The sequence below is a fragment of the Aspergillus lentulus genome, assembly GCF_001445615.1.
Source record: "Aspergillus lentulus DNA, contig: Alt08, strain: IFM 54703, whole genome shotgun sequence".
NCBI lineage: Eukaryota > Fungi > Ascomycota > Eurotiomycetes > Eurotiales > Aspergillaceae > Aspergillus > Aspergillus lentulus.
The window spans coordinates 1,944,771-1,960,969 of record NW_028322118.1 but is presented as its reverse complement, the minus strand read 5'-3'; the positions used below and the strand labels follow the sequence as shown (position 1 = coordinate 1,960,969).

Here is a 16,199-nt window from a genome sequence, read left to right as displayed (position 1 = left end):
AGAAACATGAGACCAGCCCGGGTATCATTCTGCGCGCAATAGCCAAAAAAAAAAAAAAAAAAAAAAAAAGAGAGAAAAAATACAAGTACAATAGAGTAACAATTCCCTGATGCCATGGTGTTTTCTGACAGATGTCAACATGATGATCAAGGGTGCTCCTCCATACAGAAAAGAGCACGAAACTCCCGACGCCCTGGTACAATCAGTCCTCCAATCTTCTGTATAAGTAGTGGAGGAGAGCGAATATCATGAAGAGGGGAAACGCAGGAAAGGAGAAACGGCTGCCAAGTGGCAGCCCAGGTCATTTCACATATCCCAAACATTGGTATCATGCCAAACAGCGAGACGCGTGGATGAAGAATATCGGTCGGACATCCAAAAGCCCGCGCTCAGAAATCATTATGAGGGAATTACGAGGAATATGAACTCGACAGGTCAGCGAGGCGCCTTTCTGGCTTTGCCCAGCCACAAGTGCCACCATCGGCAGACGCCAAGGACCGCGGCACGGCCATCATCCTTGCGCTCGGTGCCGTCGGGATTGCCAAGGATCATGGCAAATACCCAAAAGAAGGCAGCAGTCCAGGCGAGAAGGAGGAATGCGATCGACAGCAACGAGGACAGCAGAAGGACCATTAATAATCCCCCCACAGAATAACACTCCATTGCCTCAGCACGAGATGAGTGTTCGGTATCATTATATATTGATTCGGTGGACCTTCGCAGGCGGACTAATCGCTCGTGGATGTGCAACTGAGGCACTAGAAGATCACAGAGCTGCGCACGAAACGACGTCGAGCAAAGATAGGGAACGAAGGAGCAGAGACGAAGTGGAGACACGAGGACGACGAAGATCAGACCGAAGATGGTATATAAGGATGTGCAGAGGGAGAAGATCGGGACAGGAAAGGAGAGTCGAAACTATACAATGGTAGGACAGGTCAGCGTGATCGTACGTCTTCGCGGAAGCGTTGGACGGTTTGGGATGGGGGCTTACCAGCATCGATAGCGCATCCTGACTCTCATCCACGAGAGAGTCGTCTTCAGGTATGGCTCTTTTGTGGACGCGGGGAGCGCTGTGAGGATGATGATCGCCGGACATGTATGATGAATGGTCGGTCCAACTGCCACGAATGCGCTCGTCTTTGCGCACAGCTCCGTTTCTATGGATGCGCGAGTCAGTATGAACCTTTCCTCAACAGTCGAGGGCCAACGAACGTCACCGGAGTCACCACTAGTTGCTCAGAGACCGGATAAACAAATCCAACTGGCACCTGATTGTAGTTTTCGAGCTTCCGCAATCCCTGGCTGTGCCGATGGTGATCGTTTGATGTATTGGTCGTATCGGGAGTAGCGTACGAGCCAAAGTCGTGCATGGAACGTAGATCCGAAGGGGCTACATCGGCAACACTCTTCTGGGTGAGAGATTGCCGAGAGGACGACGAGTTGGTAGGGAGATGTACCGCAGCTGCAAGTGTGGCAGGGGTCTGCACATCTTGGAGATATGCCGTCACAAGCTGATCATTATCCTGATAGTAAGCAGGAGAATGAGACATCTCCGGCTGCCGCATGGCGGGCGAAGAATGGAAGGCAAGGAAAGTATATATGAGAATTTTTGGTGGAGAAGGCCAAACAAGGGCCAACGAGAGATATTTCCACTCAAGTATGCGGCGGAAGGTGCACCAAAGTTGTACAGGAGTGCACACAAAGTAACCTAGACAAGTTCACCGCATGGTGTCAAATGCAAGGGATCCAGAGCTCTCAAAGACACGGACGAAGCACTGATAACATATATCTAAGGCAGGAAGGAGGGAAAGATGGTGACGAAAGGGGGGAAGTGAGGGGACACCAGTAGCAAGGGAGGAATGTAAATGGGGAGGGACAATGGGAGGAGCGGAGGATAGGAGAAGAGCCTTATAAGAGCGCCATAGAGACACAAGCGAAGTTACATGAGCGGAAACCCAAGAATCAGGAAGAAATGAAGGCTGTCTTGGGGACCCTAGGAGGGGGAAAAAAGGGCGCTCTGCAGCGGAGAGAATCACTGCGTGAGCCTGCCTTTTTTGCGCCAAGACGCCCAGATGCCGAGACCCTTGGCATGGACGACGTCAAAGGACAGTCACATTATTATTTGACCAGGAGACTTGAGGAGTCATCCAGCGTGGGTGCGTGGGAGAGACAAGAGCCAAGGAAACCTGAGAGCGAAAGGGGAGGGGGATGATGGAAAGAGACTCCCGTCACGGTGGATGAGGGAAGTCAACCGTTTCCGTCTCATATCGCCTTGTAAGGCTCTCATCAGCAGACGAGTTCTTCACTACTGATGATTCTTCACCCCAATGATCTCTGTGCGAGGACCGAGATTTGTCATTTCTAAATTGAGAAAGAGATCTGTTTCGTGTGGTGCGTACGAAACAAGAGCCGAAGGCCCGCACGGCAGAAGCCAGAGCAACTTTCTTTAGGGGAGTTTCCCTTTTGGGCGGGGGAAGATGCGAAATTGTTGAGACACCGACACCTCCGAAGGCGCTAACGGTTTGGTACGGTATCAGGCTTACGACGACCATAGGACACGCCAAGCTGCCAAGGCACTGCGGGGGCTTTTTGTGGTACCCAAGAGGATATGGTTGGCTAGAAGCCCGTGAGAAGAGGGCCATGATCCGCGTTCGGAGGTGCCATCGCTGGCTTGGCAGCAGAATGGCCCGATCTTGTATGGTATCACGCGTACGCCGCATAGCCGGTCAGGATTTCCTGCATTTGGCAGAACTTAGAAGTAGTTAGGTGTCTAGGTCGACCACGATAGAAACTGCTTCAGTTAATTGATACTGACTACTGCACTCCGTTGGATCTTATAGGAATTAGGTAACCCATTCAATAACTCGACATATCTTCTGTGATCCTGAGTTTCGTCATTAAGAGGACACATTACACAGAGATTAAACCCGACCTCGGAAAGAGGGTCTCGACCTGGAACTTTGCGCCGAGCCAGTCACCCAGCCCTGCCGAGAGATTGTTGTGAAATACGTATCCAGCCACTGTGTCGCCGAAGCAGAAGCTGGTGCAACATACTTTAGTTGGCTGAATATCACTAGGTAAGCGTACTATTGGAGGTTGATCTTGTCGATCATACGGATGCATCGCCGAGGTTGCCAGCATATGATCTTCTTCATCTAAACAGAGCTGTTTTCTCCGCACAGCTTGTCTGAACGCTGAAGCCTGGACCTGAGTTGCATTCTCTCGGGATCTTTTGGAACATATCGCTGCATGAAACATCCCGTCGGCCACTTCGCGGGATATCGCTCCCAGAGCGACCTCGCAATTGACAGTGTTTCATCCGCATGGCATGGCGATTCACCGCCGGCAAAGAGTGACCTGAGCTCGCCTGAGCTGGCATAGATGTGCATAATCATTTGAAACCCTTTCCTCCTCTTGTCTGGGCACTCTGCGAGTGTTGGGTCGGTACCTTTCACGGCGGCCGAACCATTCTTGGCTTCTCCAATCAATCCGACACTGGGACAATCGTGATGGTGCCTATCTGTTCGGTGTATCAGCTCTCCTTGCTCGAGAGCAAATGCGAGCCATTCAGGCTAATAAGACCCCTGCAGGTGGCTGTTTTGCGTGGTTTTTGGCGATAAAAAGCCGGACTGAGCTGTAAGTCGCCTAGGCACGTCGGAATCTGCCGCCTGGATATCCGGAGATACGTTCCCGGCTTGCCAGGTTTGTATCCAGTCAGCTCTGTGTGAAAAGATGGTCAGTCTCTATCTTCATATATATAGTTCTTTAAATATGCTATGTTGCTTGGAGCTTCCTTTTTCGCGGGTGTAAATCTCTCAATATTCAAGTGGACTCTTGATGCTCTGTGATGTCGGCAATTCTTCATTGAAATTGTTGATGTATTAGCAATGCATACACCTGTATGAAATCAGCGTTTATACCCAAGGCATATGATCCTGTCTGTAAATAGACAACGTTCACAGAACCCACTCGGAATTGTTGTGGTCAAGGAGCGCAACGACCATACTTCAGCCAGCAAAGAAGTTCCTGCGCTAGCCACTTCAACCCTCAACGACAACTCTTGACGGGAATGATCAGTTTTACTCTGCTATGTGTAGTCGTAATACGGATTCATTACATCCAGAGCTAAAGGATGTATCTTGAGCGACTAATCTGAAATCTCCTATTCGAGGTAGTATCCCCTCTCAACCAAGTTCAAGAAAGTTCATAAATATGCCAACATTAGGCCTAAAGCATTGGGTCATTAAGTCCTACATTGCTGCCTTCTACTTCACCTTTCGCTGATTGATCAAACGCAGAATCGCAGGCCGAGAGGTCACTGCTCTAAGGAATGTCAAGACATCCTGGCTACGGATGACAGCAACCAACTCAAACCTTAGCCAAAGCACAACAACTCCTCCACTAATTATTTTGATCATTAATTGCTTGCTTGTCTAATCGACCATGAGCATCGCAAAAGCTATGGGACGTCGGGGTATATAAATCCAACTCCGTGATGCAAGCATTAGCATCTCATAGGACAGCAGAAGGCACATTAACCACCACCACGAAGGCTTCAGCAGCCACCAGACGGAAGGGAATGAGTTGCTAGTTCCTGTCTAGCAAACCCTGCATTGAGTGTTTATGGGGCCAGCCAGTATGATGGGTTTGATGGTGCATGTCCTCCCACATTCAACTCAGCATGAGTAACGAAAAGCCCATGTGGCTTCTAGCCCCTTTTTAACTATAGATTGATGAGCTGTGATGGCAGCCGTCGTTGTGACGTATGTAAGAGGAAGACCATCCGCAACATAGAGTGAGATGATTCAGTCTGACCTCGTTCCAGGGCCATACTGCATCAGCTTCAGGCGTGTCTTTGTCGATAACCTCGCCCCCGTTCTCGAGAAGAGTGATGGTGGCCCTTGTCCCCTGAGACAATACCTACAAAGGCCTACGGTACGCTGTGAGCTGGCCAATTCTCCAGTCCACCACACTGGTTACTGAGGAACTGGCTTAGTATGGTAGATGCCTCTGGCGGAAGCGGAATTCATACTGAACATTGCCTCAGCAGGTCACCCCAAACAAATGCTAGATGCTCGTCCATTTAATGCACGCTTGGGAGTGGGGGTAATGTCAGTGCTGCTGACTTCTGGGCGATCGTCTGATCTATCGGATCACTCTTCTCAGGGCATCTAAGGCATTGTTTGTTATAAGGGGCGTCGCTCCTCAAAGTTCTTTTGTCTCTGCACTGGTCACATAGAACTGAATTCGTCCATTAGTCGCTCAGCTTGAGTCAAGACTGCCTTTTTTCTCGATTGCCTTCGTTTTTATTGGCGCCATTCTGAATACATTTCAGATACCTCTCACGAGATCGAAGAAGTATAGTTAAAGCAGTGAATGAGGGAAAGGTTGCTAGTGTTTAGACGACTAGTGTAACTGTATAGACAAGAAAGTTAACTATATAATGGATTAGTCAAGCCGTACCTACATGAGTGTCAGAATCTACTAGGCGAAAGAAATTAAATCCGACACCACAGGATTATATACGCCTGCGTCTCATGACATATGGGGTACAAAGGGGTGCGAACAATGACTAAATACGCTTAAAGTAAGTGCCATCATGCAAGATGTCAGATGTCTTGACCACTATCTGAATCCGATGCCGCCATGCAAGGTGGTCCGGCAAGGCTCAAGCGGTAAAAAGTACGCTTGGCCCGTGCGGTATACAGATCGAGTCCAGGAACCCAGATTAGTATTACGAAGGAACTACCTAGTTACTTCTAGTCAGACCCTAGAGGTATCACCTGTATGCTTGGTTACTCCAGAGTTGATAAGCAAAATACTAGTCGAGGGAATGCCGGTCTAGGTGACTCTAGACTATGGCGCTGTGGCACATTGATGGCGCTCTCTAGGCCAGATTCCTTCCGTCCAACAGGCTGGCGGCTATCCAATCAACGAGGAGGTTATTAGCCTTAGATTTCCTGATTCTGTGCTGTCTGCATGCCGAAAAAGTATCATCTAGAAAGTGGGAAAAAGGAAAAAAAGACCTAGCGAGTCAATCTGCACACTGCATCCTGTTGTGTAACCTGTAGGCTGTAGAACTGGACAGGAATCATATTGACAGCTCGATCTGTCTTTGTCTTTGTCTTTTTCCTCCTCTTCTCCCCCTCAATTGTTGGCTTTACCTTGATCGGCATTATTCGTTAATTGATTTCTTTCAAACCTTATTATCTTGCCGCTACTTACTCCTTGTGTTAAGGTAGTGGCCAAGGTATGTTACAATGTAGTACATAAGGCGATCGACGCAAACGGGCGTCATTATATTGCAGATCTGCCTCATCTGTATTATTGCTCTTTGGTGTCCTACCTAGGTAAGCCATGGAGAAGCTAGGATAGAGCCTTGCCTTCTACAGATTAAAGTAGAATGGAGATGCTTGGACTGTCACTCCAGGGGTATCATAACATAACTATGTGCAAGTATCCACATGCCAGTCTATCTTGCACACATTGTTTATGTTGACGCCTTGATCTGGACGCCATGTTTCAGATCAGACATATGCCGATCAAGTACTCCGTACCGAAAATGTTATGCAAAAAGTAGAGCGAGACCATAGGCATAAAATCCCTGCCCACCATGACCTACTTAGATGCCCCATATCCTCATGGATCTTGACTTTGGAGCGCAGTGTATGGTACTTCTGTGATGACACCTCAAAGCCTGGATCTACCACAATAAAATGTCGTCATGCCAGTCTCAGGGATGAATTATGGAGTTATGGGGCATGGGGAGTGCCCGCAGTGATCATCGTGGTTGTTCCTCGATCCCTTGCTCGTATTATGGCTATATTGCTTTTGGGTAATTCTCCGCCAGCAAGGGCAGCCGCCCCATTTTGTGCGCAGAATTATTGAAAACAACCTGGAACATTCCGTACTTTGTTCGGGCCAAGGCTGTCTTTCAATTGTCGAAAAGGAGGGAGTCTCTATTGGAATATCAAGAATGACTTATCAACTTCAAACTGACTTCAAAAAAGAAAAAGAGCGGTCTACTTGTTGCTCTGCGAGTACTGTATTTTGATTGTGGGAGAGCTGGCACTTTTTAATCACTATTGACTAACCATAAACACCCCTGAGGGGTAAAAAGTGTACGTACTTTGGAGAGGGGAGGGCAAAGCCCAGAATGAGTAAATAACGATCGGAGATTGGTGGCCGAGCCAAGTGATGTATCCTGCATCAAGAAACAGAGGCCTAGGAAAGCTCGAAGAGAAGCCGGCGATTGATCAGAATTTCGGCCGGGAATGGCTCCACAATCTGGAATGTGTGGACGGAAGTGATCTAGGAAAGCACATCTGCGGCAAGTGCAGCACTGCATCAGGCATGTGGCTGGGGCACTGGGGCGCTGTGGCCCTGTCGGCTGCTTAGTGGCTGGTGCTGACGGTTCTTCCAGGCAAGCGGTTGCTGTGGAGCTGCAGCAAGCTTGGTGACAATGAATCACGGGAGCGGCAAAAGGGGAATGGGGGTTTGGAGAAACACCGTCCTCGGATGGCCTGGAAAGTATAATAATGAACTAATGGGCTTCAGGAACTGCTTTCCTCGAATAATTTTGGTGAGATGGAAATACGAAATAGGACACTCGACCCAAATACTACCCGACTCTACCCCTTTCCCTTCATACCTGCAGCTACCGATGAAAGTTTGCACGCAGATCAGCGTCACAGATGGCAAAAATTGCACTCTTGTTGCCTTATGAGTGCTTCTTGTAGAAAATAAAGATAGGACGGCCAAACTGGATAATAATTAATTATGATTGTTATTTGACCTGAAATATGGGCTGACCGGTGTAGGTTTGTGGGAGACCTGACTCGGGTTGTGAGTTGTGACTCGGGTCAGTAGACTATGGGTAAGGTACTAGCCACTAGGTATGGACCATCCTTGGCTGTTGTAGTACAGAGATCTCTGCAACTTGTCAAATACATAAATGTATTTAGTCTGCATACCAATCCCCTAGCCTCATAGTCATAAGGTGGGAAGGATTTTTTCTTTTCCTTTCCCTTTTCCTTTTCAAATTGTTGTTACAGTTAGTATTTTTTTATTGATGGAGGGGGCGATGGGGCGGGTGCAAGCCTACTCTGCAACATTGTGCAGGTGGACAGGGAGTGGAGTATTTATTACTACTCTGTAGATACGCCGCATGCCTGACTAGGGCTGCCCGGGAGCTTAGGCTATTGAGCTTATGACCATTCGCCAGTTATTCACGGGGTTCGGGTCCCACCGCCCCCAACCAAAGAGCATGGGCGGCTCCGTAATAATGACGCACTAAGAATTTTTTAATTTTAAATCAATGAGGAAAAAAGAAAAAAGGTAAAAAGTGGCAAACTCAATTAAATTAGTACAACAACTAATTTCATGGCACGGGGAAGAGATAGTGGATCCCTCTCCCATGGTCCACCAGCAGCCCCCCCGGCGAGTCACAACCGGGGGTTCGTGCTAGACCTTCCACATCACGGCAGTGCGTCGCTGATTCTGGCGCTTGCAGTCGCCAAATCAGTGACATGCCTTCGAGGTCTGACCCTGGGACCTGTACCACTCCAAGGTCTAATAAATATCCACAAATTCATAAATTAATACTTATGACCTACTCTAAAAATTTTGCTTTCTTACTTCGGTGTAGTTGGCGGTTAAAGATGTAATTTCTACTTGATGATTACGTTTTTCACTCTGCTCATGCTTTTGCAGCGCTCAAGACGGTCTAGGTCTTTGAGATGGATTCCCCTCTCAATCGACTGTTTCAGATTTCAGAATCGTGCTCAGGGTCAGTCACTATGTAACTTGCTAAGTTGCTACTAGCCTGCTATTTCTTAGTACAGGGATGGTACGGAGTAGCTTACCCTATTATTAGTTGTGTTACTGGCTGAGCCCCGCTTGCCAACCCGGTACTAGCTACCAAGCCTCCTATCTGTCAACTCTGTCTGACGGACAGTCGGACATGCACACAGCAGAAAGGCAGTAGTAGCATTTGGCCTCTAATTCCATTCTACAGAGAATGAGAGTCATAAGTTCAAGAATAACCAGATTTATTTAGGGATACCTTTGTAACAAAACCAAAAAGAATCAGCTCCGTTTTGAGCATCCGGACGCTGTAGGCCTAATCCTTAATAAAGCTTAAGAAGGGTGACGCCATCAGTCAAGAACTTAAGTTACTCTAAGATATCGTCAGGAACTATAGAAAAATATTTATCAGTAACACATATTCTTTACTACTATTTATCCTATTTTGTTGATTAATCATGTACTGGAAAATTTGGGTGGAAAACAGGCACTGGGACGACTGCGCCGTTTTCACCACAAGCGTCCCAACTTCCGGCGCACGGAAAATATTAACTGTAAATACCCGCAGACACGACTCCAGATTGTCTCCACCGGGCTAGACCGTTCCTGGACGTCAAGCTGCTGTCTTCGGCTTGGCGCCGGACGACCGCCATCTCATCTTTTCTGTGCTTTCTTTGCTTCCTACTGCTCGAGAGCTACACAACCACTAGCGCGACTTGGCAGAATTCACCCTCTTACCACCAGCCCCTCGGCCTTTCCCTCTTTCCTCCTCTCTCTTCTCTCTCTTCTTCTCTTCTCCCTTCTGCTTATTTCTCCCGCCTCTTGCTTGTTTTTGGCCTTTTTTCCTCTGCGCATCATCCCTTTCCCCACTCACTGACTCTATTCCCTTCTTATCTACTTCATCCTGTTTGGTTCCGCACCTCAATTCTCCCTTTCTTCCTGTGCTCTCCGTTTCGCCGTTGCTGTTCTCGTCTCATTGGCGCCGCTCAGCCGCATCTCAACTCTCCTCGTTGTTGCGGCTGGTAGCGCCCTAGTACGGCAGCTCTTTACCATTGGAGTTTTCTGCCAAATCTCCATTTTCGCTTTAAGGAAAGTGACGGGACTTGTTCCTTCAATCGGTCGCGTCGTTCAACCGAGAAACTGTCATTTCCTTCCTCCAGATCCCTCAAATCGGGGTTCTTCGCGCCTGTTGGCGAGATAGTTTTTCAAGTCATCTGATAGAGAACACATTTACTTCGCAGATCATCGCAATCGCACCGAAATCGCCAGCTGTGCAACGTTCCAGTAACACGAACATCGATTGCATCATCGTGTCGCAAGGTTGATGGGATACAAACTCACAGAAGTGTCTTAGCCTTTTGTGTTGCGATTTCGAATAGTCTCTTCACCAGCAGAATGGCTCACACTCAGCCGTCGCCTACTGGGGGCGTAGCTCCTCACCATGGCCATCTTGCAGCCCACCCGCAAGTCAATGGACATATGCCGCTGCAGTCTCAAGGCCAGAAGGGTCCTCCTCTGACTACTGCCCAGAAGATCGCAGCGCTTAATGAACAGGTCTGGCTTCAAATTGGTACGTAACTCGTCATCGTCGCCGTTAGAAGGTGTTCCGCCTCTGTTCCGAACTCTGTTTTGCTGACTTGCCGTCTTTGCGCAATTATAGGTAGTCTTACTGAATTGATGGGCGATCTTGATGGTGCCATGAACGCTTATGAGCAAGCGCTTCGCCACAACCAATGGTCAATCCCTGCTATGAACGCCATATCGTGCATCCTCCGGACCAAGGAACAATTTCCGAAGGCGATCGAGTACCTTCAAAACATCCTCAAATTAGACCCGACGAGTGGAGAAACCTGGGGTAGCTTAGGTAATTAGGAGCACCCCCGAGATCTTGGTTTGTTTGCTGTCTCATCGCGGTGACTGACAAATCTTGCAGGTCATTGCCATCTAATGATGGATAATCTGCAAGAAGCTTATACTTCTTACCAGCAGGCGTTATATCATCTGCGTGACCCCAAGGTTCGTGTTTCCTCCTACAATCTTTCGCTTTACAAGGCTAACCGCAGTGCTCCGACAGGAACCCAAACTCTGGTACGGAATTGGTATTTTATATGATCGCTATGGCTCTCTTGACCATGCCGAGGAGGCTTTTTCTCAAGTCATGCGGATGGCTCCCGACTTTGAGAAGGCCAATGAAATCTACTTCAGGCTCGGCATCATATACAAACAACAACAAAAGTTCAACCAGAGCTTAGAGGTACGTTCATCGGTCTCTTCTCTATATGTACTCTTTTTGCTTACCGCAATTTCAGTGCTTCAAATACATTGTCAGCGACCCCCCTCGTCCTCTTACAGAGGAAGATATCTGGTTCCAGATTGGCCACGTCCATGAGCAACAGAAGGACGTAAGTGGTCTTGTATTCTCATTTGGCTGCTCATATATAGGCTGACAACATCACAGTTTGAGTCCGCTCAGGCGGCCTATAGGAGGGTCCTAGACCGTGATCCTAACCATGCAAAAGTACTTCAACAACTCGGTTGGCTCTACCATCAGCAAAGCAACAGCTATGCTAGTCAAGAAAAGGCCATTGAATACCTTGAAAAATCTGTTAGCGCAGGTAAGTTGTCAGCTCATGTCCTCAACCCTGAGCAAGCGCTAACAAGCCTTGCCCTTTTTTTTTCTAGACAACAGCGACGCACAAAGCTGGTACCTTCTTGGTCGTTGCTACATGTCGCAAGCCAAGTATCCCAAGGCGTACGAAGCATATCAACAGGCTGTCTACCGTGATGGACGCAATCCGACTTTCTGGTGTTCTATTGGTGTTTTGTACTATCAGATCAACCAGTATCGCGATGCATTGGACGCTTACTCTCGTGCAATCCGCCTGAATCCTTACATTTCGGAGGTGTGGTACGATCTGGGAACACTGGTAAGTCAAGTTGCGGGGAGTTTGTTTGAGAGAAAACGCGCTAGAGACTGATGTCGCTGACCACCACTCTTGTAGTATGAGTCCTGCAACAACCAGATTGCGGATGCTCTTGACGCTTATGGTCGCGCCGCCGATCTTGATCCTACGAATGTTCACATCAAGGCTCGTTTGCAACTGCTGCAAAGCCAGCTCTCAGGCTCCAGCCAGAACAGCGCTCCTGCGCCCGCTCCTCAACCTCAGGACGTTCATCCACAGGCTTACCAGGCTCCTGGTGTGGGCGCTCCTCCAGCTCCACAGTGGGGAGCGCCAGCTCCAACTGGAGGCCCGCCTCCCCAGCCTCCCGCTCCTCCAAGGCAGATCGCCGACTGGAATCGCGGCATCAACGAAGTGCAATCTCAGAATCAGGCGCAGCCCCAGCCAGCCAACGGTTTCGATCACCGCGACCAAGTTCGGGGACCAGTTGCTCTTCAGCAACCAAGCCCACGACAAGAGCCGGGTAGGGCATTCCCTGATGGTGTGCGTGCTCCAGCAGCTCGTTCTCCAAAGACCACAGTTGCGGGCCCTGGTGCATTTGCACCTGCACACGCATTGCCCCAACTGCCCAACCCACCACCGCCGCCACATGATCGAGCTCCCGCCGGTAACACTCCTTTCGGCTCCGCTACTCGCGGACCCTTGCCACCCGCTCCTGCTTCTGCTGCACCCCCCACAGGACCAACTGGGCCTAACGGTGCCCCTGCTTCTGCTGGACCTCTGCCACCATACCCTCGCCCATTCACCCCGCCGACAGAGATCCGGCCCATTCGCGAGGAGAGACCATCATCACCCGGTTCTACCTACCCTCATCAGCAGTATCATCATGGCCCGAGCGTGCCAATTCAGGGGGCTAGCAGCACTGGTATCGCAGGTGGTGCCCCTGCTCCAGCTTCTGCGATCACTGCTGCCGAAGCCGCTGCACGAGAACGTGAAGATCGCCCAACCTCGGCAATGAAGCGGGGTCGGGAATGGGAAGGGGAGTCGGGCCCTTCAAAGAAGGTTGCCAATGAGGAAACCCGTGTCCGCTTGGATGATCAGGTCGCTCGCCGCGTGACCCCTCCGAACCGCATGCCGTCGCCTGGCGAGATGCAGCGTCGTGGTTCCTCGGAGGCGCGACGCGAGGACCAGCGCCGCGTGAACGAGAGCTACCACCCATCAGAGGCTGCTCACCATCCTCCAACCCTCCCATCCATTCAGCACATGCCTCAACACGCGACCGGTTCAAGCCTCCCTCCCATGAACGAGGGCCCTGCTCCGGCTTCCAACGGGCCTCAGGCAGGTGCTCCATCAGCCCAGGTGCAGGTGAAGGAAGAACCGGCTCGCAGTGAGCAAGTTCCAGCCCACGAGCCTGCTGCGCGTAAGATGGACGTCGATGAGAACTACGATGATGATGGAGATGACGAGAAGAGAACCAGCACTGCCGCTAAGGGCAGTCCTGCTGCCGGCAGCAGCAGCAGCAACGGGGTGCTGAGCAGTGGCGCCCAGACTTCCCAGTCGAAACAGGAGTCTGCAGCCTAAGCACATGATCCTCTCTTGTCCGCGTAGCTCATCTGATGATTGCAAGGTGGCGCTGTACGAGCGAACATGTCTCCGAAGATGTCTATCATGAACATTCTTTCGTACCTTCGTTTACCCTTCAAAATTCCCCTTTCCTTTCTTCTTTATGGTTCTCCTTTCCGGTGGCATTCACGCTAGCTGTTACTTACGCATTCAAGTCTGTACTCTATGAAAGCCATCGGTGTCGTAGTTACGAGGAACTATTACTTGTTTACGTCCTCTCTTGTACCCGTCTTTTGAGCCCCCCCTTTGTCCTGATATCTTCTCTCATCTCCATTACCCTTCGATTTCCCTGTGCATGATTCAGAACTCTTCTTTCAGAAATGACAATATCTTTTTTCAGAACACAAGTTTTGTTTCTGGTATTGGGTTGAACGCGTTGACTTGTTGTAGACGCAGCTTTGTATTCTTGAAGAAGTGGGTATTTCGATATGGTAGGCAGTTGCAAGTAGTTGAATCAAGTTAAATTCGATGCTACGACATTTTTTCTCTCGATAGTACCCTCCTCGGTCATATAACTAAGGAAGTTGGGTAAGCTGTACCATGCTGAGATAAGTGCCATTATATGACCAGTTTTGCCCTTGGGCATAGCAGGTACGGAGTGTGTCAGGAAGAGGACAAGGTCAGGGCAAAATGTGCCTCAGGCAGAAATGTGCGGTTTTGCAGTGCCTTAGTCACCACAGGGTCGCTTATCCGCAAGAGGAAATGTGTCGCCAAGACTTCGCTTAGGTCAGCCCACATTCGTTAACCGTGCAAAATAACGACCTTCGGCAAACTTGGAGATAGACACTCTCACTCACCACTTCGACGACTAACGACAACAGGGTCAAGATGTAAGTTTTGCGCTCGAATACAGATCAATTAAGATGTCAAAGAACAAAATCGCTGATTTTATAATTTTTTCAGGAGTCACCGGAAGTACGAAGCGCCTCGGCACGGTTCGTCAACCTCGTTTTCCTCCTTCGATGGCGTCGAAATTTCTGCGCTCTGTGTGTGTGCCATTTACTGACCAACGTCCTCACAGGCTCTCTTGCCTTCCTGCCGCGCAAGCGCGCTGCCAGACACCGTGGAAAGGTCAAGAGGTTAGTTTAGCCGCTATAATTTTCAATCTCGAGATCAAAAAAAGGACAGTATGCTGAGTGTGCGACAGCTTCCCCAAGGATGACCCCAAGAAGCCTGTCCACCTGACGGCCTCCATGGGTTACAAGGCCGGTATGACCACCGTCGTCCGTGACCTTGACAGACCCGGTGCCAAGATGCACAAGAAGGAGATTGTTGAGGCTGTTACCATCATCGAGACTCCTCCTGTATGTCCATTGACCCAAGGATTTGGTTGGTTACGAAACTGGGCGGTCACTTACTCTTTATTTCTCTATAGCTTGTTGCTGTCGGTGTTGTCGGTTACATCGAGACTCCCCGTGGTCTCCGCTCGCTCACCACTGTCTGGGCTGAGCACCTGAGCGACGAGGTCAAGCGCCGCTTCTACAAGAACTGGTACAAGAGCAAGAAGAAGGCCTTCACCAAGTACGCCAAGAAGCACGCTGAGGAGAGCGGTGCCTCCGTCACCCGTGAGCTTGAGCGCATCAAGAAGTACTGCACTGTCGTCCGTGTCCTCGCCCACACCCAGATCCGCAAGACCCCTCTCAAGCAGAAGAAGGCCCACTTGATGGAGATCCAGGTCAACGGTGGCTCCGTTGCCGACAAGGTTGACTTCGCCCGCAACCTGTTCGAGAAGCCCATTGAGATCGACAGCATCTTCGAGAAGGACGAGATGATCGATGTCATTGCCGTCACCAAGGGTCACGGTTTCCAGGGTGTCACCAGCCGTTGGGGCACCAAGAAGCTTCCCCGTAAGACTCACAAGGGTCTGCGTAAGGTTGCTTGTATCGGTGCTTGGCATCCTAGCCACGTCCAGTGGACTGTTGCCCGTGCCGGTCAGATGGGTTACCACCACCGTACCTCTTGCAACCACAAGGTCTTCCGCATTGGCAAGGGCTCTGACGAGGGTAACGCCTCCACCGAGTTCGATATCTCCAAGAAGCAGATTACTCCGTAAGTACTAAGTCAACTGAATTGCTCGATTGAACAAGATCGCTGATGAAATAACTTTAGCATGGGTGGTTTCGTCCGCTATGGTGAGGTCAAGAACGACTATGTCATGGTCAAGGGCTCCGTTCCTGGTGTCAAGAAGCGTGTTATGACTCTGCGCAAGACCCTGTACCCCCAGACCAGCCGGAGAGCCACCGAGAAGGTTGAGCTCAAGTGGATCGATACCTCCTCCAAGTTCGGCCACGGTGCTTTCCAGACTCCCGAGGAGAAGCGTGCATTCATGGGTACCCTCAAGAAGGACCTTGTTACTTCTGCTTAAGGTGTTTATGTCGGTTTGGTGTAGTGCAGCTTCTTACTTTTTTCAATAAAAAAGCGAACAATACCTTCAAAGCCTACGCCTTCCGCTAAATGATCAGTGATGCCTGTTTTCAAGTCCTCATGTAGCTTAAGGTAATTTGATGATGTTCCAAAGAAAGTGGTCTCCACAAGGCAATTAAGTAGTGTACACTCCAAAATTACTTATATATAAACTGTTGTGACCCAAGGGCTTGAGGGTAAGAGTTTGCGCCTCCCGAAACCTCTCCTGGAATTTGTAACCCTCTCCTAGGTCTCATTTTCTGCAGACAACACTTCGTCCGCCCCTGCCATGTGATATTTCATTGTCTTACGTACATTTCTTTATCCATTTGTCAATTCTAAGAGGCACTGGTCGTTTGTTGAAGCATCCATGCGTCGGTGGCAGCTGAGCCGCAGGGTCTATTGCGTCATTAATCGCAACCTGGTTTGGGCTTCAACTGCAACTGCATCACCAAATCGGGCTGC

At 49.7% G+C, this 16,199-nt stretch overlaps 2 protein-coding genes across 2 annotated transcripts; one reads left to right on the top strand and one right to left on the bottom strand.

Annotated features, from left to right (window-relative positions):
- Positions 1–435: 435 nt before the first annotated feature.
- Positions 436–1,568, bottom strand: ALT_3895 (uncharacterized protein; the record flags this gene model as incomplete). Its single annotated transcript, XM_033560408.2, has 3 exons — positions 436–918; positions 995–1,160; positions 1,216–1,568. The coding sequence occupies 3 exons, from the start codon at positions 1,566–1,568 to the stop codon at positions 436–438; spliced, it is 1,002 nt and encodes a 333-aa protein (XP_033416299.2).
- An 8,635-nt stretch (positions 1,569–10,203) lies between these two features.
- On the top strand, positions 10,204–15,696 carry ALT_3894 (60S ribosomal protein L3; the record flags this gene model as incomplete). Its single annotated transcript, XM_033560409.2, has 14 exons — positions 10,204–10,378; positions 10,469–10,672; positions 10,742–10,824; positions 10,883–11,062; positions 11,118–11,210; positions 11,267–11,423; positions 11,491–11,735; positions 11,811–13,276; positions 14,153–14,161; positions 14,235–14,266; positions 14,353–14,410; positions 14,479–14,635; positions 14,707–15,380; positions 15,441–15,696. 14 exons carry the CDS (start codon positions 10,204–10,206, stop codon positions 15,694–15,696), a joined length of 3,789 nt encoding a protein of 1,262 aa, XP_033416300.2.
- Positions 15,697–16,199: the final 503 nt, after the last annotated feature.